The 25,631-nt window shown below is 37.1% G+C and overlaps 1 protein-coding gene and 1 pseudogene across 1 annotated transcript; both read right to left on the bottom strand.

The window, feature by feature from the left end:
• Positions 1 to 6,550: 6,550 nt before the first annotated feature.
• Positions 6,551 to 12,571, bottom strand: LOC122468047 (annotated as a pseudogene).
• A 3,643-nt stretch (positions 12,572 to 16,214) lies between these two features.
• Positions 16,215 to 17,174, bottom strand: LOC122468046 (olfactory receptor 4K14). Its single transcript, XM_043554530.1, has one exon. The coding sequence runs from the start codon at positions 17,145 to 17,147 to the stop codon at positions 16,215 to 16,217; it is 933 nt and encodes a 310-aa protein (XP_043410465.1). The 5' UTR covers positions 17,148 to 17,174.
• Positions 17,175 to 25,631: the final 8,457 nt, after the last annotated feature.

Genomic DNA, 25,631 nt, shown 5'->3' with positions numbered 1-25,631 from the left:
CTTCATAAGTATACACGAATTGAGATCATACCATGCATACTTTCAGACCACAATGCTATGAAGCTTGAAATCAACCACAGGAAAAAGTCTGGAAAACCTCCAAAAGCATGGAGGTTAAAGAACACCCTACTAAAGAATTAATGGGCCAACCAGACAATTAGAGAAGAAATTAAAAAACGTATGGAAACAAACAAAAATGAAAATACAACAATCCAAAAGCTTTGGGATGCAGCGAAGGCAGTCCCAAGAGGAAAATACATTGCAATCCAGGCCTATGTCAAGAAACAAGAAAAATCCCAAATACAAAATCTAACAGCACACCTAAAGGAAATAGAAGAAGAACAGCAAAGACAGTCTAAACCCAGCAGAAGAAGAGAAATAATAAAGATCAGAGCAGAAATAAACAATATAGAATCTAAAAAAATTGTAGAGCAGATCAACGAAACCAAGAGTTGGTTTTTTGAAAAAATAAACAAAATTGATAAACCTCTAGCCAGGCTTCTCAAAGAGAAAAGGGAGAGGACCCAAATAGATAAAATCATGAATGAAAATGGAATTCTTACAACCAATCCCTCAGATTACAAGCAATTATCAGGGAATACTATGAAAAATTATATGCCAAAAAACTGGAACACCAGGAAGAAATGGACAAATTCCTAAACACCCACACACTTCCAAAACTCAATCAGGAAGAAATAGAAAGCTTGAACAGACCCATAACCAGAGAAGAAATTGAATCAGTTATCAAAAATCTCCCAACAAATAAGAGTCCAGGACCAGATGGCTTCCCGGGGGAGGTTTACCAGACGTTTAAAGCAGAAATAATACCTATCCTTCTCAAGCTATTCCAAAAAACAGAAAGGGAAGGAAAACTTCCAGACTCATTCTATTAAGCCAGAATTACTTTGATTCCTAAACCAGACAAAGACCCAGTAAAAAAACAGAATTATAGGCCAATATCCCTGATGAATTTGGACGCAAAAATTCTCAGTAAGATACTAGCAAATCAAAATCAATGGCATATAAAAAGAATTATTCACCATGATCAAGTGGGATGCATTCCTGAGATGCAGGGCTGGTTCAACATTCGCAAATCAATCAACGTGATACATCACAGTAATAAAAGAAAAGATAAGAATGATATGATCCTGTCAATTGATGCAGAAAAAGCATTTGACAAAATTCAGCAACTTTTTAATAAAAACCCTCGAGAAAGTCGGGATAGAAGGAACATACTTAAACATCACAAAAGCCATTTATGAAGAGTCCACATCTAACATCATCCTCAATGAGGAAAAACTGAGAGCTTTTTCCCTGAGATCAGGAACACGACAGGGATGTCCACTCTCACTGCTGTTGTTTAACATAGTGTTGGAAGTCCTAGCATCAGCAATCAGACAACAAAAGGAAATCAAAGCCATCAAAGGTGGCAAAGATGAAGTTAAGCTTTCTCTTTTTGCAGATGACATGATATTATACGTTGAAAATCCGATAGACTCCACCAAAAGTCTGATAGAACTGTACATGAATTTAGCAAAGTTGCAGGATACAACATCAATGTACAGAAATCAGTTGCATTCTTATGCACTAATAATGAAGCAACGGAAAGACAAATAAAGAAACTGATCCCATTCACAATTGCACCAAGAAGCATAAAATACCTAGGAATAAATCTAACCAAAGATGTAAAAGCTCTGTATGCTGAAAACTATAGAAAACTTATGAAGGAAATTGAAGAAGATATAAAGAAATGGAAAAACATTACATGCTCATGGATTGGAAGAATAAATATTGTCAAAATGTCAATACTACCCAAAGCTATCTACACATTCAGTGCAATCCCAATCAAAATTGCACCAGCATTCTTCTCGAAGCTAGAACAAGCAATCCTAAAATTCATATGGAACCACTAAAGGCCCCGAATAGCCAAAGTAATTTTGAAGAAGAAGACCAAAGCAGGAGGCATCACAATCCCAGACTTTAGCCTCTACTACAAAGCTGTCCTCATCAAGACAGCATGGTATTGGCACAAAAACAGACACATAGACCAATGGAAGAGAATAGAAACCCCAGAACTAGACCCACAAATGTATGGCCAACTCATCTTTGACAAAGCAGGAAAGAACAGCCAATGGAAAAAAGACAGTCTCTTTAACAAATGCTGCTGGGAGAACTGGACAGCAACATGCAGAAGGTTGAAACTAGACCACTTTCTGACACCATTCACAAAAATAAACTCAAAATGGATAAAGGACCTGAATGTGAGACAGGAAACCATCAAAACCCTAGAGGAGAAAGCAGGAAAAGACCTCTCTGACCTCAGCCGTAGCAATCTCTTATTCGACACATCCCCAAAGGCAAGGGAATTAAAAGCAAAAATGAACTACTGGGACCTCATGAAGATAAAAGCTTCTGCACAGCTAAGGAAACAATCAACAAAACTAAAAGGCAACCAACGGAATGGGAAAAGATATTTGCAAATGACATTTCAGACAAAGGGCTAGTATCCAAAATCTATAAAGAGCTCACCAAACTCCACACCCGAAAAACAAATAACCCAGTGAAGAAATGGGCAGAAAACATGAATAGACACTTCTCTAAAGAAGACATCCGGATGGCCAACAGGCACATTAAAAGATGCTCAATGTCGCTCCTCATCAGGGAGGACATTGTACAGGGAAATACAAATCAAAATCACACTCAGGTATCACCTCACGCCAGTCAGAGTGGCCAAAATGAACAAATCAGGAGACTATAGATGCTGGAGAGGATGTGGAGAAACGAGAACCCTCTTGCACTGTTGGTGGGAATGCAAACTGGTGCAGCCACTCTGGAAAACAGTGTGGAGGTTCCTCAAAAAGTTAAAAATAGACCTACCCTATGACCCGGCAGTAGCACTGCTAGGAATTTACCCAAGGGATACAGGAGTACTGATGCATCGGGGAACTTGTACCCCAATGTTTTTAGCAGCACTCTCAACAATAACCAAATTATGGAAAGAGCCTAAATATCCATCAACTGATGAATGGATAAAGAAATTGTGGTTTATAGACACAATGGAGTACTACGTGGCAATGAGAAAGAATGAAATATGGCCCTTTGTAGCAACGTGGATGGAACTGGAGAGTGTGATGCTAAGTGAAATAAGCCATACAGAGAAAGACAGACACCATATGGTTTCACTCTTATGTGGATCCTGAGAAACTTATCAGAAACCCACTGGGGAGGGGAAGGAAAAAAAAACAGGTTAGAGTGGGAGAGAGCCAAAGCATAAGGGAGTCTTAAAAACTGAGAACAAACTGAGGGTTGTTGGGGGGTGGGAGGGAGGGGAGGGTGGGTGATGGGTATTGAGGAGGGCACCTTTTGGGATGAGCACTGGGCATTGTATGGAAACCAATTTGACAGTAAATTTTATATATTGAAAAAAATAAATAAATAAATTCTAAGCAACAGTATAACTGAAGGTTCTCCCAATCTCCCTTAACTTAGATGGAGAATCCTCTAGGTATCTCAGGAAGTGCTTATGCATTCAACATCCTACAAAGGTTTGCATACTTAAAGTTGTTTCCTTTAACCCTCATATACTTGGAAGATAGATTGGCTCTAAACTAATTTTTATATCACATTTTATTTCTTTGAATCTTTTGGAAATATAGATCCATTGTTGCCTTTCTTTGCATACTACTATCTAGAAGTCAGATTCCATCCTGACTTTCTTTCCTATCGACCTTGTTCAGTTATTTTGGTAAGAGGCTCAGAAGATAAAAAAATTTTTTTTAATTTTTTTTAACGTTTATTTTTTTTTTTTTTGAGACAGAGAGAGACAGAGCGTGAATAGGGGAGGGACAGAGAGAGAGGGAGACACAGAATCCGAAACAGGCTCCAGGCTCTGACCTGTCAGCACAGAGCCCGATCCGGGGCTCGAACTCATGGACAGAGATAATGACCTGAGCCGAAGTCGGACGCCTAACTGACTGAACCATCCAGGCGCCCCTGTACAACATTTTAAATAGGTAATAATTTTACTAGGCTAGGCCTTGGAATTCACCATTTTGTACCAACTTTTCCAAATTCATTATAAGATATATCATTATGTATATATTCTGGTCTTTTATTTTTGACACATTAATAAAAAAATTTTGATATGTTAATTCTACTCTATTGCATTTTAAATTATACAAATATTGACTACCCCTTGCCCAGTTCTATGAAACATCCTTTTATCCTGTATCTCTCATTGTAATTTTGGCCATTCTGTTCTCCATTGGGTATCTGGTAGTTGATTCCTCATTTTTGTGTTTGTGAGGTTCAGCAAAACGGTCTTTAGAACAAACTAACAATTTTAACCTGTGTTTCTTTTAACCCATTTTTTCTTAATAAGACAGACTTTACACAAATTCTAATAGCTGCAGTTTGGGTGATTACACAATGTTTTATATTACAACATATAATAATATGAATTCAGAGTTAGACTGTGTGCAGTATTTTATTCCCTGAACAACCAAGGAGCATAAGGGAACATTCATATGATTCCCAAATTTCAAGAAAGTGACAATTTGACCAGCTCTATTCTGTAAAGGTTTTTTGTTTTTTGATTATTGTTTTTCCTGGGTTTTGGAAAAAGAATTTGTAGGGTTTTTTTTTTTATTTTTTTCATCATGATAAGTATACTTTTTAATCCCCATCCTCTATTTCACCCACCCCCCACTACCCTTCCCTTGGTAATCACCACTTTGTTCTCTATAGTTATGAGTCTATTACTTTGTCTCTTTTCTTCTCTTTGCCTATTTGTTTTGTTTCTTAAATTCCACATATAAGTGAGATCATATGGTATTTGTCTTTCTCTAACTGACTTATTTCACTTAGCATTATACTCTTGAGATCTATCCACATTGTAGCAACTAGCAAGATTTCATTTTTTATGTATATGTGTATATATATATATTATATATGTACATGTATATATATTATATATGTACATGTATATATTATATATGTACATGTACATGTATGTATATATGTATATGTACATGTATGTATATGTAAATGTATATATGTGTGTATATATATATACACATACACACACAGAGGTGGGTATATATGTCCCACCTCTTCTTTATCTATCTCTCATCTATTAAATGACACTTGGACTGATTCCATAGTTTGGCTACTGTAAATTGTAATTTTGTCTTGTTGAATTTTCTTCTGAGTAGCAGATGACTCTTACTGTTATTTCCAAATTTTCAGTCCTTTGTAGTCAAAGATTTTTAATTTCTGATTCAGATGTTCTTACAGATCTTATATTACAGATTTAATGACATTTCATTTTATGATGGAATGTTATCATATATTTTTCCCTGCTTCATGGCTGGAATCAATATCAGCTTATACCCAGGTTCCAAAAGAAACAGATTTTAACAGAAAATTAAATGGACATTTCAGGTAGCCTCAAAATAAATCTCATGAAATTTCCAAATTGGGAAATTTTGCCTAAAAAGACTTAAGATGTTTACCATCAGAGGCAATATTTATTCTTAAAGTTATAAGCTATATCATCATGTGTAAATTTCAAACACAAAAGGAGGAGACATTATGGAAGATATTTCATTCTGCACAATTGTAGATTAAAAACAAGAAATATGAAATACAAAGGGAAGTAAATTCCACTCCACTATAAGAATAAAATTTCAACAAAGTTTTTAAAAAGGCATTGTTTTGCTTTGTGGGGTGGTGAACTGTCAGTCCTGCAAGTCTAAACAGCACAGGCTTAATGCTTGAGCATGGAGTGTTCAGTGCTGCTTTGTATCCACAGTTAAGCAATACTACATAGGAGTTCCTTCTCTTTAACATTTTCTAAACCCCATCCTAGTTCTACTCTCTTTAATGAATGTTATTTCTTAAGTCATATCTTTTTGCTGTCACTTTGTACATTTAAAGGGAATAGTTGAAAGCAAAGTTGAGATGAAAAAGATATAACATTGTCCTCTTAGATGCCAGATCCTAATACGATCTCAAACACTAAAAACTGTTTAACTATCTTTGCCCAATGTGTTACTTTGTGCATATATGATTATCAGACAATACTTAATATATGACAAAAATTATATTCATGTAACTGAGTGCATCTATTAACAAAAGTAACAACACACCTGAATCAACTTAAGGACAAGCCTGATTTGCTTGCCAAAAATAACTTAGGAGAACCAATCATCCTTTACATAAGAATATTTTCAACCCAGTGACAGAGAAAAATATCAGCATACACCGGTACCTCTGCAAATGTGCCTTGAAACTCAAAAAACTTTCCAATATTCTATAGACCAGTCAATATGTAAGTGAAACAAAATGTGTATTTCAGTAATTTAAAATCTTAAAATATGCAAAATAGCCTTAAATAAATTTATAATCACACTATTGGCCTTTAAGATGAAATAAACTACCCAAGATATTTGTGCTACTGAAATAAAGAAAACAAATGGTCTTAAGATAATATTTAACCCTTCAATACTTGTGCATACAGTATTGCTTGCAGAAGGCATGACTTGTTTTCTCATTTAGAGCTATTTAGAAGATCATCCTCAAACTCCGTCTCCTCATTGCCAACTTCATGTCCTTGTTCCTCAATGTGTAGATAATGGGATTCAGAATGGGTGTGATCATAAAGTCCAACATGGCAAGAAAACTTATCCATTGGCACTGTGGGAAATGGCCACACATAAACAAAGATGCACAGTCCGAAGAACAAAACCACCACAGTGATGTGAGCTGACAGAGTAGAAAAGGCTTTAGACAAACCACATGAGAAACATTTCCATACAGTGACCAGGATGAAGATAGAGGAGATAAGCACTAAGAAGAAGGTGCCCATGGAAACGAATCCACTGTTGGCATTAACCATGAATTCCATTCTGTAGGTGTCTGTGCAGGCAAGTTTGATAAGCCACGGAAGGTCACAGTAAAAGCTATCTATCTCATTAGGACCACAAAAAGGCAAATGGACGACAAAAGCTAACTGGACCACTGCATGAATGAGGCCAATAACCCAAGCACCAGACAGAAGCAAAATGCACATCTGTGGGCTCATGATAGTCAGGTAGTGGAGGGGCTTGCATATGGCCACATATCTGTCCAAGGCCAGAGCAATGAGCAGGACCATCTCAGATCCAGCCAGAACATGAAGGGCAAACATCTGGTGACACACCCCTGAAAGTATGTGGTTTTGTGCCCAGAATACAGGTCACAATCATCTTAGAAACCCTTAAGGTGGAAAGACACAAATCAATAAAGGAGAGTTTAGCTAAAAGGAAGTACATGGGGGGTAATGTAAATGAGGATCAAAGGTCACTGTAAACACAAGGAGGTTTCCCAGGACCATTGTTACAGAAAACCCAGTAGAGAAAGCAAGGAGAAAATGTAGCACTGGTCCACAGGTAGAAAGTCCCAGGAATACAAATTAAGACTTCAGAGTAATTTGCTTCACATATTGGCTATGTCTGGTGATACCTAAAAGACCAAAACCAAAATAATAAAGAATTTATCAAAAATTATTATTTAAAAACACACATTTAAGCTTTTATTAAATCTGATTTAAGAAGAAATCTTCGTTAAAGCTATAAGGTTTTTTTTTTAAATAGTGTGTTAACTTATCCATTTGGCTAAAATATTTAATAACTAATATTCCTAATAAGCTTCTACCATTTGCCTAGTACTATGTAAAGTTTTGAGGTAAAACACTGATCCTGACTTCAGGAGATTTACAGGTTAATGTTGGAATTAGACATTATAGCTTTACATAATAGCTATTTACATATTATTTACATAATAGCTTCACAGAATTCTGATAACTGATTTAAAGGAATGAATTGGGAAGAATATGTTTCTTAAGCAGAATCATAAAACTGCAAGTGACCCTTCCTTCAGCAAGATCCTCAGGGCCCTTCTAATGGAAGAAAATGGCAATATCAGGAGATCCAACAGCTGGACATACATTTCTTTCTATGAAAGTCTTCCTAACCTTTTCTTCTTCAAACTGCATCTGAGATCAAGGAGGAAAACACAGAAATGAAAAAACTAATTTTCTCATTGTATAGAAATGAAATTTTACTTATTTTTCATTTTATTATTTATTTATTTATTTTATTTATTTATTTTTAAATATATTGTCAAATTGGTTTCCAAAAAACACCCAGTGCTCATCCCAACAAGTGCCCTCCTTAACGCCCATCACCCACTTTCCACCTCTCTCCTATCCCCCATCAACCCTCAGTTTGTTCTCTATATTTAAGAGTCTCTTATGGTTTGCCTCCCTCCCTCTCTGTAGCTACTTTTTCCCCTTCCCATCCCACATAGTCTTCTGTTAAGTTAATCAAGATCCACACATGAGTGAAAATATATGGTATTTGTCTTTCTCTGACTGACTTGTTTCACTTAGCATAATACCCTCCAGTCCCATCCATGTTGCTGCAAATGGCCAGATTTCATTCTTTTCATTGCCAAATAGTATTCCATTGTACATAGAAACCACATCTTCTTTATCCATTTATCAGTTGATGGACATTTAGGCTCTTTCCATAATTTGGCTATTGTTGAAAGTGCTGCTATAAACATTGGGGTACATGTGCCCCTATGCATCAGCACTGCTTTATCCCTTGGGTAAATTCCTAGCAGTGCTATTGCTGGGTCATAAGGTAGTTTTATTTTTAATTTTTTAAGGAACCTCCACACTGTTTTCCAGAGTGGCTGCACCAGTTTGCATTCCCACCAACAGTGCAAAAGTGTTCCTCTTTCTCCACATCCTCGCCAGCATCTATAGTCTCCTGATTTGTTTGTTTTAGCCACTCTGACTGGTGTAAGGTGGTATCTCAGTGTGGCTTTGATTTGTATTTCCCTGATGATGAGTGATGCTGAGCATCATTTCATGTGTCCATTAACCATCTGGATATCTTCTTTGGAGAAGTGTCTATTTATGTCTTCTGTCCATTTCTTCATTGGATTGCTTGTTTTTTGGGTGTGGAATTAGCTGAGTTCTTTACAGATTTTGGATACTAGCCCTTTATCTGACATGTCATTTGCAAATATTTTTCCCCGTTCCATCGGTTGCCTTTAATTTTATTGATTGTTTTCTTTGCAGTGCAGAAGCTTTTTATCTTAATGAAGTCCCAACAGTTCATTTTTGCTTTTAATTCCCTTGTCTCTGGAGATGTGTCAAGTAAGAAATTGCTGTGGCTGAGGTCAAAGAGGTTGTTTCCTGCTTTCTCCTCTAGGGTTTTTATGGTTTCCTGTCTCACATTCAGGTCTTTCATACATTTTGAATTTATTTTCGTGTATGGTGTAAAAAAGTGGTCAAGTTTCATTCTTCTGCATGTTGCTGTCCTGTTCTCCCAGCACCATTTGTTAAGTGACTAACATGACAGGGATGTCCACCCTCACCACTGTTGTTTAACATAGTGTTGGAAGTCCTAGCATCAGGAAGCAGACAACAAAAAGAAATCAAAGGCATCAAAATTGGCAAAGATGAAATCAAGCTTTCACTTTTTGCAGAAAACATGATACTCTACATGGAAAACCCAACAGACTCCACCAGAAGTCTGCTAGAACTGATACATGAATTCAGCAAAGTTTCAGGGTACAAAATCAACATACAGAAATTGGTTGCATTTTTATACACCAATAATGAAGCAAGAGAAAGAGAAATAAAGAAACTGATCCCATTTACAATCACACCAAGAACCATAAAATACCTAGGTATAAACCTAATCAAAGATGTAAAAGATCGGTATGCTGAAAACTATAGAAGGCTTATGAAGGAAATTGAAGAAGACACAAAGAAATGGAAAAACATTCCATGCTCATGGATTGGAAGAATAAAGATTGTCAAAATGTCAATACTACCCAAAGCTATCTACACATTCAATGCAATCCCAATCAAAATTGCACCAGCATTCTTCTCGAAGCTAGAACAAGCAATCCTAAAATTTCTATGGAACCACAAGAGGCCCCGAATAGCCAAAGTAATATTGAAGAAGAAAAACAAAGTGGGAGGCATCACAATCCCAGACTTTAGCCTCTACTACAAAGCTATAATCATCAAGACAGTATGGTATTGGCACAAAAACAGACACATAGACCAATGGAATAGAATAGAGACTCCAGAACTGGACCCTCAAATGTATGGCCAACTAATCTTTGACAAAGCAGGAGGAGTATCCAATGAAATTTTACTTCAGATGGTAATTCTTAAATTTGGGGGCCCTGCTTTAAGAATTTGACATTTAAATTACTTACTTGAAGGATTCTTTAGACAAAAATAGTTTGATTTAGACTATTTAAATATTTATGTTAAAGAAAAACATTTATAAAACACAGAGAACTAAAAGAGGAAGCAGCTTATCTCTTAGTGACTACAGGTAAATAAATATTTAAGATGCCTTCAACTTCAGGGGGCCTGGGTGGCTCAATCAGTGGATAATCCCACTCAATTTTAGCTCAGATCATGATAGCAGGGTCATGGGACTCTCTCTCCCTCTTCCCCTGTCTCCCACTCATGCTAATTATTTAAAAATAGAAAAAGATGCCTTGAACTTCACTGAGCAAATTCTCAGTGACCTACTCTTCGGTCCATAAACAACATATTTTATGAGGTCACAGTTTTAGAATTAATATATCCTAGTGATGTATTTCTAAGAATGCATCATGGTCCATTAACAGAGACTCCTCACATAAGGAAATTATTCTAACCATCCTTTAATAGCAACTACTCTTCTGGATGGATAATGTGACAATAATCCAGAGGTTCTCAGTCATGACTGTGAATTTTAATTACCTGAAGTAGTTTATAGTAAAAAGCATATTTCTGGGATTTGTTCCCAGAATTCTAATTAAGCAAAGCAATGATGCATCCAGATTGTTTGCATTTTAAAAGCATCTCAGGTGATTTTAATATAAGTAGTTTTCAAATTACAGTTTGAAAACACTGTATTCTGTATTTTAATTTATTTCAAAATAGGAAAGTGAGTCTCATAAATCCTTCTTCAAAATTCAAAGACATTCCTTTGTTTAAAATCTATGGTGGAATTTAAGAAACAAAGGAGAAAAAGAGAGAGAGAGGAGACAAACCAAGAAACAAACTCTTAACTAGAGAGAACTGTTACCAGAGGGAGGGTGGGTGGGTTGATGGGTAAAATGGGTGATGGGGATTAAGGAGTGCACTTGCGATGAGCACCCAGTGTCGTACAAAAATGTTGAAGCACTATATTGTACACCCGAAAACAACATTACACTGTATGTTAACTGGAATTTAAATAAAAATGTGTAAAAAATAAAATAAATGTATGGCTCTCTGTGCACTGACAATGACAAGTTCCCTGCAAAAGTCCACAGTTTGGGGAAAACTGGTGACTTTACTCACTCAAGTTTCACTAACATGGCAAGCAGCCATCCTTACCCAGTCCAGACACCTCAACTCCAGGGATTTCTGTGCCTAAAGCGAGGGTGCAGGGTCCATATCCATCTTCATGGATCTGACCAAAGCAAGGAGAGCTGAGCAGAGATTGGGGATGAGACAAGAGCCACGGATACCTCTAAAAAGTCATAAACACCTGTGGGATCTAGCATCTATTTCAGCATTTACTCTAGGACTGGTTCTGTGCTAAACATGCTGTGCGTGTGTGTGTATGTGTGCACAGTAACCGGACAAAATACAGGGTCCTCAGGAATCAGAGAAAAATTGAGGTAATAAGGGAAGCCTTTGCTAATCATCAGGACTGGATTAAGTTTCCCTCTCCTATACTCCCATACATCATGTTTATCTCTATCATAGCTCTCACCTGATAGAATATTTTGTGACTATATACTTGCTTTAATTCCACTAAGCTGGGAATGTGTGTTCCTAAATACTCTATATCCACCCCTAGCTCCATTCATGGAATCTGAAACACAGCAGATGCTTGACAAACATTTAATTGCATAAATAAATATGTGAATAGTATTAAATATACCTTGATGGTAAAAAAAAAATAGCTATCTGTAATGTCTACAAAGTCAATAATCAGTATTGCACCATTAAAAACCAAGGAAATTAATCCTAAGGCAGATTTCCTTTTAAGTTCTTCTCCCCGTTACAGGCATTATAGAAGCACTGCAGAAGCTGAAATGTCTGTGATGTGATTCTTGTCCCAAAAGAACACTGTCTCAATTCAAGTGGAAGACAGTCCAAGACTAGTCCCTTCTCTGCGTCTCATTCTCATGAACTCTCTGGAAAGCTCTCAATTTTGGCATTTTAACCAGGACTACGTGTAAAAGAGTACTAATCACCCCCTCACTGGGACAACCACAACAACTTATTTTCCCCTCATTTTGGGGACCAGACTGACCACAGCTGCTGTGTGCCCCACACAACTGAGAAATCACTGCCATGTCCCTGACAGAAAGCTGCCTGAGGTTGGGTCAAAGTTGAGGTGTACAATGTAATAATTCCGTTTGTATATACTGTGAAATCATCATCACAATACAGGCCCCCAACTACATGACCAGGAGGAAGGAGGGCTGTACCAGAGGCCGACCCAGAGAACATTCCTTACGGGGAGCCGTTATGTGGGACCCATCAAGAACGTGCCCGGCAGGAACATCACACAAAGAGGGGACACTGCATGAGGACAACACGCGGGGCACGCTCTTCCACAGCAAGAACCCGCCCGTGGACCCCACCCGCTTCTTCTCCACGGCCCGGCACCGCCTCTACACCTGCGTGCTGACGGTCCACCTACCTGGCCGAGATCCAGGGTCCCCAAAAAGTGGCTGCTGACATCTAAGGATCCTCAACAGGAAGCAGGCCATGCCTCGGAGGAGTCCCCGCTGGCCAGCGCCCCCACGTTGTCAGGAAGGCCCATCTGCCCTCAAGGCGTCCACGCCCACCTGAGGTCTCACGGAGGCAGCCAGGCTTCCCCCCAGTGTGTGTTCGACCAGCGGCCAATCCTGCCCGGAGACCCCCTGGACATCACCGGCCGCCCAGCCAGGTGGTGCCATAGACGTGCAAGCACAGAGGTCCGAAAGAAGGCAAGCCAGGGGGCACCACGTCCTGACCACACTGTCTGCAGCCCTCCTGGCGGCGCCCTGAGCCCTGGCCCACCTCCCCACTGCCCCTGCGCACCGCCCACCTGCGGCTCCACCAAGGCCTGGAGCCCTCGCATTCTCAGCACACCTGGGAATGCCCCGCCTCACAGGTTTCTGGGTCCTACTCCGCGCGGTAACTCTTGCTTGCTGCTGTTTCTTTTGATTTTAGAGGCAACAGAAATGCCCAAACAGCTGAAACTTATTTGGCTGGAGGGCGGGGAGAGGAGTCAGGGCAACCAACACTTTTTGTCCCATTTCTTCAAAGGGAAACTCAAGTGTCCCTGCAAAATTTTGCAATAAAGCCATTAAGAGGAAAAAATGAAATAGAGTCCCATAGAAATGCTGTTTACTTATAAAAAAGATTTAACCTAGAAGACACGACATATTTTTCCTCCTTTTTTATTTCAATGTATTCCAGCAGGTTTATAAATACAACTTTTAGGGGCGCCTGGGTGGCTCAGTCAGTTGAGCGGCCGCCTTCGGCTCAGGTCATAATCTCACAGTTTGTGGGTTCCAGCCCCGCATCGGGGTCTGTGCTGACAGCTTAGAGTCTGGAGCCTGCTTCTGATTCTGTGTCTCCCTCTCTCTCTGCTCCTCCCCCGCTCATGCTCTGTCTCTCTCTCTCTCCTTCAAAAATAAATAAAAACATTTAAAAAAATTTAATAAATACAACTTTTATCCTTCAGATTTTAGGCCTTCTTTTGCTCTCTTCAAAATGGGATTTAACCTGGAAGACACGACATATGTTTCCTCCTTTTTTATTTCAATGTATTCTAGCAGGTTTATAAATATAACTTTTATCCTTCAGATTTTAGGCATTCTTTTGCTCTCTTCAACAATATAAGAGAGGAATAAGGTGTCATCTTCCTGAAAGCTTTTTAACACCACTCTTTTCTTCGTTTTAAGTATAATTGACATATACAGTCCTATTAGGTTCCAGTGTACATCAGTGATTTGATATTTTTATATATTATGAAAAGGATCTCCACAGGAAGTCTAGTTGCTAGGTGTCCACATACTAAGTTATTATGATATTATTGATTAATTCCCTATGCTGTACTTCATATTCCTGAAATTTATTTTATAATTGAAACTTTGTATCTATTTCCCTTCATTTTTTTTCCCCATCCCTCTCCCTCCTGCCATATGACAACCACCAGTTTGTTCTCTGTATCTATAAGTCTGGGTCTCCATTGTTTGTTTCTTTTGTTTTTGAGACTCTACATATAAGTGCAATCATATGGCATTTGTCTTTCTCTGACTTCACTTACCATAAAACCTTCTAGGTCCATCTATTTTGTTCTAAATGGTAACATTTCCTCCTTTTTTAATGGTGGAATAATATTCCACCATAAATATATTCAATTACTTCATTCATTCATCTAAACTTGGACACTTAGGTGGCTTCCAAATCTTGGCTATTGTAAATAATACTAAGTGAGCATAGGGGTGTATATATCTCTTTGGAGTTTTTAAACTCTTTAAATGTTTACATATAAACATAATAAAAATTAACTGTCTAAAGTCTATGAAACCAAAACACAGTATTATTGCAGTAGCAAGCAAGGGGAGTGCTGAGAAATTTTTCCTAAGGCAGATGTTTTCAAACTGTGTTCTTCTAGTGTTTATGCAAATGTGTAAGATTACAGTCATTAGAGAAGCCAGAAGTACCCAGGAGCATGTTTCTCCTGATTAAAAACATTGTCTAAAATTACTGGAAGCTTCATCCAATTATTCACATAATTTGAATATTACCCAATTCTCTCCTTTGGTTTGGTGTTCCAGAATCAACATATAAGAAAATTGTTTAAATTCTCTGACCATTTGGTTAATATAAAATTTAACTCTTGCTTATGATTATCTTTTTAGGTTCCAAAGACATTTAAAAGCTCAGCATAAGATCTGAATCTGTCATACTCAAACATACTTCCTAATAGATGACTCCCCAAGGGACAGATCAACTCATTAAGATGCAGTGTAGATCCAGTGTTTAAAAATCTGTGGGTAAAAAGGTTTTAATTTCCTGATCCAGTGCATATTAAATAGTAACACAATACCTTAATTTATACCATGAAATATTGAGCCATAAAATACTGATTCTTCCCATGTGAAAATTAACTTCTGTAATTGAATTTTACTGGCATACATTCATATTTTTCAATAAAAACGTTAAGCATAATACACATTCACAAGAAAAAGTACACTTTTTAAATCAATAGGATCTTGAAATAGTGTCTTTTTTCCTCCTTGCAGTCTTTGAAAGCCAGGAGAAAGATTCATAGAGCATTTTATTCTTGGGTTAGTTTCCTTGTGCTGAATGTCTCGTGTCTTGAATGCCTATGAACTGACAGCTCTTGCTGTGTTGGACTATGATTAGGAAAATAAAATCCATTTTATATAAATATTTTAGACAAAATAAAATAGTAAGAGAAATCTCATCATAACAGAGTTGAAGAGGGGCACCTGGGTGGCTCAGTTGGTTAAGTGTCCAACTTCAGCTCAGGTCATAATCTCACAGTTTGTTGGTTCAAGCCCCATGTTGGGCTCTGTGCTGACAGCTCAGAACCTGGAGCCTGCTTCAGATTCTGTGTCTCCCTTTCTCTCTGCCCCTCTTTCTCAGGGGCAACTTGTGCTCTGTCTCTTTCTCAGAAATCAATAAACATGTAAAAAAAGTTCTAAAAAAACAGAGAAAGAAAATCGCCAAGTACAAAGTGAAATTGTTGGGTTAAACGTGTATGTACGTGTATGTGTGTGTATATAGATTTATATTATATAGTTATTAAATGATCATACTAATGTCATAGTACAATGGAGTTACAGTTATAAACTATGTTTATAATATAAAATTATATAATATTGTGATATACAAAAACAAATAAGTGATGTTATAGTTATATTATAAAATTATATTATAATACAAAATTATATTATATAGAATAAAACTATATATATGATTTTTGTTGAAATCAACTATTTCTCCGAAATATAACACAATACAAATTCTATCAATAAACCATCAGATTGAAATATTTGAGCAGAATCATATTAAAGAAATTATATACACTGAATGAGTAAGAACATGTAGCTCTATGCAAAGCTGGAATTCAGTGAGAAGTCACATGTTGGTTACACAGCTTCTTCATAGCTGTTTTCATCTCTTTATTTCTCAATGTGTAGATAAGGGGGTTCAAGAGAGGAGTAAAAATTGTATAAAATACAGATAAGAGCTTGTCCACAGAGAACCGACTGAAAGGCCACACATAAATGAAAATGCAGGGCCCAAAGAAGAGCAGGACTACCATGATATGTGCAGAGCAAGTAGAGAGTGCTTTGTATACCCCACCAGCAGCATGCTGTCGGACAGTGATGAGAATAACAGTGTAGGAGACCAAGAGGAGCACAAAACAGCTCATAGAGAGCAACCCACTGTCTGAGATCATGAGTACACCCAAGACATAGGTGTCCATGCAGGCAAGCTTGATCACAAGAGGAAGGTCACAGAAGAAGCTGTCCACTTCATTGGGACCACAGTAAGGTAAATTCACAGTAAAGGCTACTTGGCTGATGGAGTGCACAAATCCAATGACCCATGAAACCAACACCAGTCCCATACAGGTTTTCCGACTCATCATGGTCATATAATGCAAAGGTTTGCATATAGCCACATATCTGTCATAGGCCATGGAAACCAGAAGCACCATCTCAGCCCCACCAATAAAGTGCAAGAAGAAGATCTGAGCCATACATCCTCCAAAGGAGATGAGCTTTCGATCACTAAGAAAGTCCCTGATCATCTTGGGGGTGGCAAATGAGGCTAGCCATATGTCCAAGAAGGATAGATTTCCCAGAAGGAAGTACATAGGGGAAGAGTGCAAGTGGGGGTCAGAAATTACAGTGACCACAATAATGAGGTTACCCAGCACAGTGACCACATAGATCCCAGAGAAAAATATAAAGAAAAAATGTTGGAGATGCTGTGAAGTGCAAAGTCCATACAACACAAATTCTGACACCAAGGAATAATTCTGCAGTTCCATTATCTCAAGTTTCAGATTTTGTTCTGAATCTATATAAAGAGATGGATATGAAAGGACCTGTCAACTATCAGGCACATGAAAGTGATCAACTAAATTTTATCAGAATATAATTTTAATTTGTAAGACATAACATAAAATAGAATACAGAGAAGATTAAAACGAAGTCCAACAGCAGAGTTTGCTTTTCTCCCATGTTCAGGCTGCTTGGAATCTTCCTTTAAAAAAAAAAAACCACTTTATTAAAATAAAATGTACCTACCTACCAAAATACACCCATTTTAAGTGTAAAACTCAATGATTTTTAAACAAATTTACAAAGTTATGCAACCATTCCCATAATGCTTGTTTTGAAATCTTAACAATGTAGACTCCTTCCAGATTTCTCCTGGTAGAAGGAGAAATCTTCTTCTACTGTATTTGTTTGCTCATTCACAAGCTCACTCATTCAGACCACATCTATGTAACATTGACAGTCTCTCATTCTCACTTAATTCAGTTGTTAAAGCAATTAGCATAAAGAGAAATAAATCAATTAACCTAGGGTTTATATAGTTCCCTAATCTCTTTTAATCTCTTTTAATCCATTGGGTTTGGGATTAAAAAGCCAATGATCCAATTCATTTGTATATTTATTTTGTATAAATTGACTACTTATGATAGGATTTGGGGATGGCTTCAATGCAAAAGATGTTTTCCAAGACCTCTCAATAAGGACCAGAGCATAAAACTTATGCAATAATATCTTGGTGCGTAGCTTTTACAATATACATGAGTGGCTGATAAATTCAACATTTGATTAAAAATGTAGTTCTGAATTTCCATAAGAACTGAGATGGGATGAATAAGTCTAATCCATTTATCATGATAAATGAACTGGCACCCCAGTCTTCTCACTAGGAGGAAGATATAGTATAAAATGTTTTACAAAGACATTGAACAGAATTCTTCATGGGTAATTTCACAAAAGATGTAGAATTGTCCTCGTTTGAGTTTTTTTTATGTTGGCCCTTTTTAAAATTGAAGGATATAACATGAAATAATAGTTGGTAATACTTCTACAGGGAACTAAAGTAACATATTCCATATCTGAAATATTCCAATGATGTAAACATGATATAGTGATAGAATTTAAAAATCTAGAGGAATTCATGGTTGTTATATCTCTTTTAGTCTACTCAAATAGCACCCATCTTGCCCAGGCTTTTGTCAGGATAATAGGAATTCAAATTCTTCAGTTCCAACTTGACATTTTCCAAATCAACTATTTTAAAAGATTTAATGGCAAAACTTTCTGTGAATAGGTACTACCCCTCTTTAGAAGAGGATTATAGGGATTCCTGAGTGGCTCAGTCTATTGAGTGTCTGACTCTTGATTTTGGTTGGTGTCATGGTCTCAGGGTCATGGGATCGAGACCTAAATCAGGCTCCATCCTGACCATGGAGCCTACTTAAAATTCTCTCTCTCTCTCTCTCTCTCTCTCTCTCTCTGCCCTTCTCCGTCACTTGGGCTGTACTCTCCCTCTAAAAAAAAAAAAAAAAAAGGAGAAGGAGAAGATGAAGAGGACAAGAAGGACGAAGGAGAAGTAGAAGAAGAAGAAAAAAAGAAGAAGAAGAAGAAGAAGAAGAAGCAGGAAGAGGGGGCAGAGAAGGAGGAGGAAATTATAAATCTGAAGTTAAAGACCACTGTGGACACAATGGCTATAATCACAATTCAGGATCTGTTCACAAGTTTAGTTAGATGACCCTGACACCATCCTAGCATACATATTACTGGGTTTAATTTAGTGTTTTCTAGAGATTAAGTGAATGGAAAGTTGAAATAATCAAAAGGAAAACTCAGGAAACAAAATTTTTTAAAAAATGTTTAACTTTCTATTGAATTAAAGATGCTCTAAAATTAGATATTGGTGATAATTGCACTCTGTATATATACTAAAAACCATTGACTTGTACACTTAAAATAAGTAAACTTTATGGTATGTAAATTATATACCAATAAAGCTCTTTTAAAAATGTAAGTTAAAAGAAGCAGAATAAATGAACTTAAGTAGGGCTCTGATTTCAGAGAACTCTTTGTGATTTACAATGGCATTTTAAACATTATTCAATGAATGTTAAATTTGTAATCAGAAACAATTACGGTTGATTTTACATACTTATAAATGCTACTTAAAAAACAAATACAGCACCTGGGTGGCTCAGTCAGTTGAGATTCTGACTCTTGATTTCAGTTCAGGTCATGATCCCAGGATCATAGGATTGAGCCCCATGTTGAACTCTACACTGTACACGGAGCTTGCTTAAGATTCTTCCTCTGCCCTGTGCTCGCTTGCTCTGTCTCTCTCTCAAATGAAAAAAAATAAAACAATAACAAAATTTGATTTTAACTGACAAGTTAATTTATTTCCTCCAATGATTTTTATGTAAAAATACAACACAATAAATTAGTCTCTGGCTAACTTGTATATTCAGACACATATTCACTAAATATCTAACAAAGGCTGTTTACTAACCTGGAGTTAAGATGCTCACTGCTGATGCTGCAGATCCCTCAATTTGTATCTCAAATCTACTATGTTTGAATGGAACTTTTGAAAACATGTGTTTTTTGTTTGTTTGTTTGTTTTTCTGTAGAGGATTTAATAATCTCTTTCTCCTATTCCTGGAAAATAATTCAAGAAAAGCATCACTTTAAGAAGGTAGAGAACTTCATATGTGAATCTTCTTTTAACTTTAGATATAAATATCTATCTCTTCTTTCCCTAAAGCTAAGAATCCCTTAAAGATGGGACATTGATGGCCAATTACCGTAATGGAGCTTGGGGAATAAACTATCTTCAAGTAGAAATTTGTGCTAATAAATCATGTTCATTTCCCCAAGTGACAAAAAAGAAAGATTTTAAAGATGTCAAATTCTATAAACACATTTGCAATTATTTAATGTATACTTATCCAGTTAATAGACTGAAAATGTGCTTTTCCTTTAGATGAAAAAATTAACAACATACGTTTTATTTTAATTTTTTTAACATTTTTTCATCTTTTGAGAGACACAGTGCAAGTGGAGTAGGGGCAGAGAGAAAGGGAGACACAGAATCTGAAGCAAGCTGCAGGCTCTAAGCTGTCAACACAGAGCCCAACACGGGCTCGAACTCACAAACTGTGAGATCATGACCTGAGCTGAAGTCAGCTGCTTAACCAACTGAGCCACCCAGGTGCCCCAACAGCATACATTTAAAAAAATATATTGAAAATCTGCCAACCTTGTACATTTTTTTTAATGTAACTTTGATCATGCAAAATACTTTGGAGCATCAGATTTGTATGTGCCAAAATATTTCTCCAGATTCGTATGGTCATGTATAATGAAATTTCCTAGCATCTGGGTTACTTTGTACATTATTTATGATTGTTATCCCACTTACCTCCCTGAATCATTTTGAAGTTAATTCAAAATTCTTTTGCTAATGGCCATACATCAATTACAAATATCCTAGAACGTTCTGGTGAATGATCATCATGTTTGCAACTATTCACATTACCTTCAATTCCATATTAGGTGTTTGAGCACAACCCAGTTTAGAAGGGATGTCAGTGCCAAATCAGTATCTGGGTATAATAAGATGTTTCATGTTCTAAACTGGCTTTAGATTATTGTGTTTCGCTGTAAAGGAATCACAAAACCTTTCTAAGTTTCTCTTTCTCTATTTAAAACACACAATAATTGCTGAAGAAAAATTGTAGAACTAACTTCTATGCATCAATGTCATTTGTTTTTGATATTCAGTCATTATGCAGGTACAAATATGCTATGTAAAGCCAAGAATTATGGAGAAGCTTATGACAAATAACAAGTGAATGTTTGATTTGAAGGTAGAGTAAGATTTCCTAAACATGATGATTAATTTTATGTGTCAATTTGGGGAAGTGTTTTTGGATGAAGTTAACATTGAAATTCCTGAACTCTGAGTAAAATTGATTCCCCTTCACAAGGTGGGTGGGACTTATCCAATCATTTGGAGACCTGACTATAACAAAAAGACTGGCCTTCCCAAGCAAGAAAGAATTCTCCAGTAGACTGTCTTTGGATTTCATCTGCATCACCAATTCTCCTGGGACTCCAGCCTTCTAGTCTACAGTATAGATTCTGGACTTGCCAGCCTCTGAAAAACACATGAACCATTCCTTGTAATAAATATCTCCCCACCCCCATCTCTGCCTCTCTCTCTCTCTCTCTCTCTCTCTCTCTTTCTTGAAAACCTTAACTGATATGCTAACTATAAATTCAGTAATAGAAGAATTCAGAAAGCAAAATAACAATATACAAAAATATGTAAAATTAAAAAAAATCCTTTGTATTTGAGGAAGTGTCACTTATATCCAACTACAAACTAGTTAACTCTATTTCCAATCTTGTGACCCCCAAAGTCACTACATAGTGTTGTGTAGACTTTAACTGCTCAAGATCTACTGGGGGGCCAAGGTCTGTGGGGACTAATATCCAGCCTGTGCCCCACCCATCCAACAAACAATATATCCTGACCAGGCCTTTGGAAGTACTTTGGAAGTACTTTTTTCCTAACCCCCACAAAGCTCCAGTGTGTCTACATTAGCCCTGATGACAAAGTCCTAATACCCTTGACACAGAAAAAGTATTTAGAAATCAATAAGTGAGGGAAACCTGAAGAGGAAAATGAGTAAAGAATTCAAAAAAATTATTTTTTAAAAGGAAGAGAATAGTCCAATAAACATTAAAAAGTTGACCTCAATAACCAAAAATAACAAGAGATACTTGTATTCACATATCAATTTGTAATAAATATATCAAACTCATGGTCAGGTCTGATGAAAATGGATAATTTAGTAATAAAAGTAACAATACAAATTTAAATGCCTGACATCTACTGAGGGCTTACTCTATGTCAGCACTATGTTGATTTTTTCAATTAATCTTCACAAAATTCTAATGAGAGAAACACTATCATTCCCAGTTTACAAATGAGGACGCTGAAGCTAACATGTTTGGATGCACACACTGTCAGCTGCAGAGTCGTTGCTCTAACCCAGGCACAGAATCCATATTCTTAAACTGTGGAATGCTGCCTCCCCACTCCTAATAAGATTGTATGTCAGTAATGAATATTAACTTATATGTTAGCTAACTAGAATTTAAATAAAAACTTCAAACAAACAAACAAAAAGAATGTCAGTACAACTTTCAGATAGCCACTTTGGAAATATAAATCAAGTTCCTTGAAAAATGCCAATAGACCTTGACCTAGGCATTTCTATAGTAAAAGATGTGTATTACAGAGTTGTGGATTAATATGTTAAAAATTATAACAATTTAATTTTGCCACAATACTTAATATCAATTAAAGTAGATCAGTGTATAGAAGGTAATGACAAGAAAAATAACATTTTCAATACATATTTCAATATGTTAAGAAAGGATGATGGTGTTTTGTTTTAAAAAAAAAAAGGATGCTACACTACACATGTAGTGTTCATTTGTAGAATGCATTGGTGAATGAAACTGATAAAAATTGCTTCCCTTACGGTACTTACATTCTCAGAGAAAACACAGACACATAAACACAAACAAAATAGTAATTTACAATAAATGTAAGGGAAAAAAATCAAGCAGGTTAAGAGATAATGGAAATGCCAGAGTTTGGGGGCACGTGGTGGCTCAGTTAAGCGTCCGACTTTGGCTCAGGTCTTGATCTCGTGGTTTGTGAGTTCCAGCCCCACATCAGGCTCTGTGCTGATAGCTTGGAGCCTGGAGCCTACTTCGGATTCTGTGTCTCCCTCTCTTTCTGCCCCTCCCCTGCTCATGCTCTGTCTCTCTCTGTCTCTCAAAAATAAATAAATGTTTTAAAAAATTTAAAAAAAAAGAAATGCCAGAGTTTTAATTTTAAATAGGATGTTGAGAATAGGCTTCATTGCAAACGTGACTTTTGACCAAAGACTTAAAGGAGGCAATGGGATCCTCCAGGAGTACATCTAGATGCGGAAAGTGAAACAGAGAAAACAGCCAGTGAAGAGGCACTTAGGTGGCTGCCGCCGACAATGTTCAAACAATTCCCGTGACTAAAGTGGAATGAAGTACAGAGTCGTTGGGACGGTAAACAATTGTGGGTGGTGCCCAAACCCTGTAGCTCCCTGTAAGACATATGCTATATATTAATTAATTAATTAATTAAGACATTAGATGGTTCCCATGTCCTTTTATAGGTTCTGCTGAGAACAAATGTAACATTTGCATTCATTTGTCACATAATGAGAAATGTTATGAAGGCATTTTTTTGACAAACATTTAATTCTTACTGTACGACAAATTTTTCTAGGCATTATGATTGAGTGGTGTTTTACTTTTGGGTAATCTCAAACACTTTCAAGATTTTGGGATATTTCTATAGGACATTTTTGCTCTACCACATTGTATATCTGTGCCAAGTTTTCTCTGAAGGCACATATTCAGGAGAGTAAAACAAATTCTTTTTAATAATTAAAACGAACCTCAAAGCACAAGGAAATGACAAATGGTCTGCCTTAGTGGGTGCTGAGATCTCATTTCAGTGGAGAATTGCTATCTCTAGTACCTCAGAGCTAGAATGCACCCCAGATGTTGTCTTGACCAACAGCACAGCCTTCCTATCCACCTCCACTCAAAGACACCAAGAACAGGGTTTTGAAACAGCTTTGTGATTAAACATGAGATTTGTAGACTGGCTCTACTCCTGACTTGCTGTGTGATCTTTGGAAATTGCTCAACCTCTCTGTGTTTCATTTTCAGTGTGCCAGATGTTAGTCTAGGCACTGGGGACACTAGCAAGTTCCCCACCAAGACTATGATTAGTGTTGTAACTACTTGGGGGACTTTCTGGCAGATTTGAGAGCACAGGGTGGCTGAGAGGATGGCCAGCTTACCTCCAGATTGTTTCAAACCCTCTTTTCCCCGTCAAGTTTTTAAAAACACATTGCTCTCCTCTCATGTATATAAGTCATCCCTAGGCTCAACAGGGCAGGGCAGTTTTGGGAATGATCCCCTGCTTTCTCCTTGTGCTGCCCTTCTGATAATAAAGCTCTCTTTGATCAAAACCAATGTCTCAGACATTGACTAACTATGCATCAGGCACACTGACAAGTTTGAGTTCCTTAAGAAATTTGGTGAGCCAGCCAGGAGCCTTGTGCCCCAAGCAGGCCAGCCCTGGCCAGAGGGGTGACCTCATGGGAATTTCCCACCGCTGCTTGGATTGCCACTGAATCCAAGGAAATTCCCCTGGCTGCCCCAGAGACCTACACTGGCCTCTTCTCAAGGCCAAGCCTCAATTGAAGCAAAGACATATTCCATGGGCTCTGGGAGAGCTTCTGTTGTTGAAGAGTGTGTTTGTGTGTGTGCAATCAGCAACTGCATTCCCTCTCATTTGCTTTCGGTTCTTTTTAGAAATCTTTCCAAAGAAGACCTTTAAAGAGGGACCCTCACATTTTGCAAGATGGAATAGTTGTACAGCCATCCTTAAGTGCTTTTGTTGATGGATCATTTGCTTTTGTTTTTCTCCCACAGTGCTAAAATACTGTTAGTCCTGTCTGTCTGCCTTATCTGTATTATGGGGAACACCAGTTCAATCCAGAATGTAGTGATTTGGGTTGCACTATGCAAACTGGTCTTCTTTTAGCTATGCTTCTATGAATCAAAAGAAAACAATCATATTCTTTTGTAATGTATCTTGGCCACAATACAATTGGAACTGTTCTTTTGCAAAACCAGGAATACTGCCCCTGAGACAATGCAAAGTCCTTTAACCTCTCTGGGAACTACTTATCTAAATCATTTTGCATCCCTGAGACTGAAAGTAAAAAAAGGAAAGAAAAAGGACTTTTAAAAGTACAAATGACTCAAAAAACACCCTTGCTCAAAATCAATCCCACAATTTCCATAAGGTCATTTGCCAAGAAAAAAATACAAATCTTTATTTAAAATTTCTTATTTTTGCCTGTCTTATATGGTGTTGTCTACCTCTGGATGATATTACTAAAATTAATGACAAAAGAGCTTTATTTAGTTAGAAACAAGCACTTTTAAGAATGGGACATCCTTACAAGCAAAGATGGAAACTAATTCAAATTCTTCTCAGGTTCATATGATCTGGCATAACCTCTGATAAATGAAAGCTTGAGTTTGCTGGTTTAATTAAAATAAGCATGTCTTTTGGAGTTACAGTTTTGACTACTCTTATCTGAATGTTTGCTTTTCCAGACTTAAGAAACAATTTTCTCTTAAGAGATCTATGACTTACAGAAACTTGATAAAGTATTCTTTTGTGAACACATTGATCTTTTCTCCCTACCTGAACCCTCCAGAATTCAGAAACTCTCAGTAAGTATTCTTTCTTTCATGGCAATTATAGTTATTTCCATAAGTTCAGTAAGAATCTTTCATGTAACAGAACATCATTGAAAACACTGGTTATTTTACTA

This window comes from Prionailurus bengalensis, chromosome B3 (genome assembly GCF_016509475.1).
Source record: "Prionailurus bengalensis isolate Pbe53 chromosome B3, Fcat_Pben_1.1_paternal_pri, whole genome shotgun sequence".
NCBI classification, from domain to species: Eukaryota; Metazoa; Chordata; class Mammalia; order Carnivora; family Felidae; genus Prionailurus; species Prionailurus bengalensis.
This window is presented reverse-complemented; position numbering and strand designations above follow the sequence as displayed.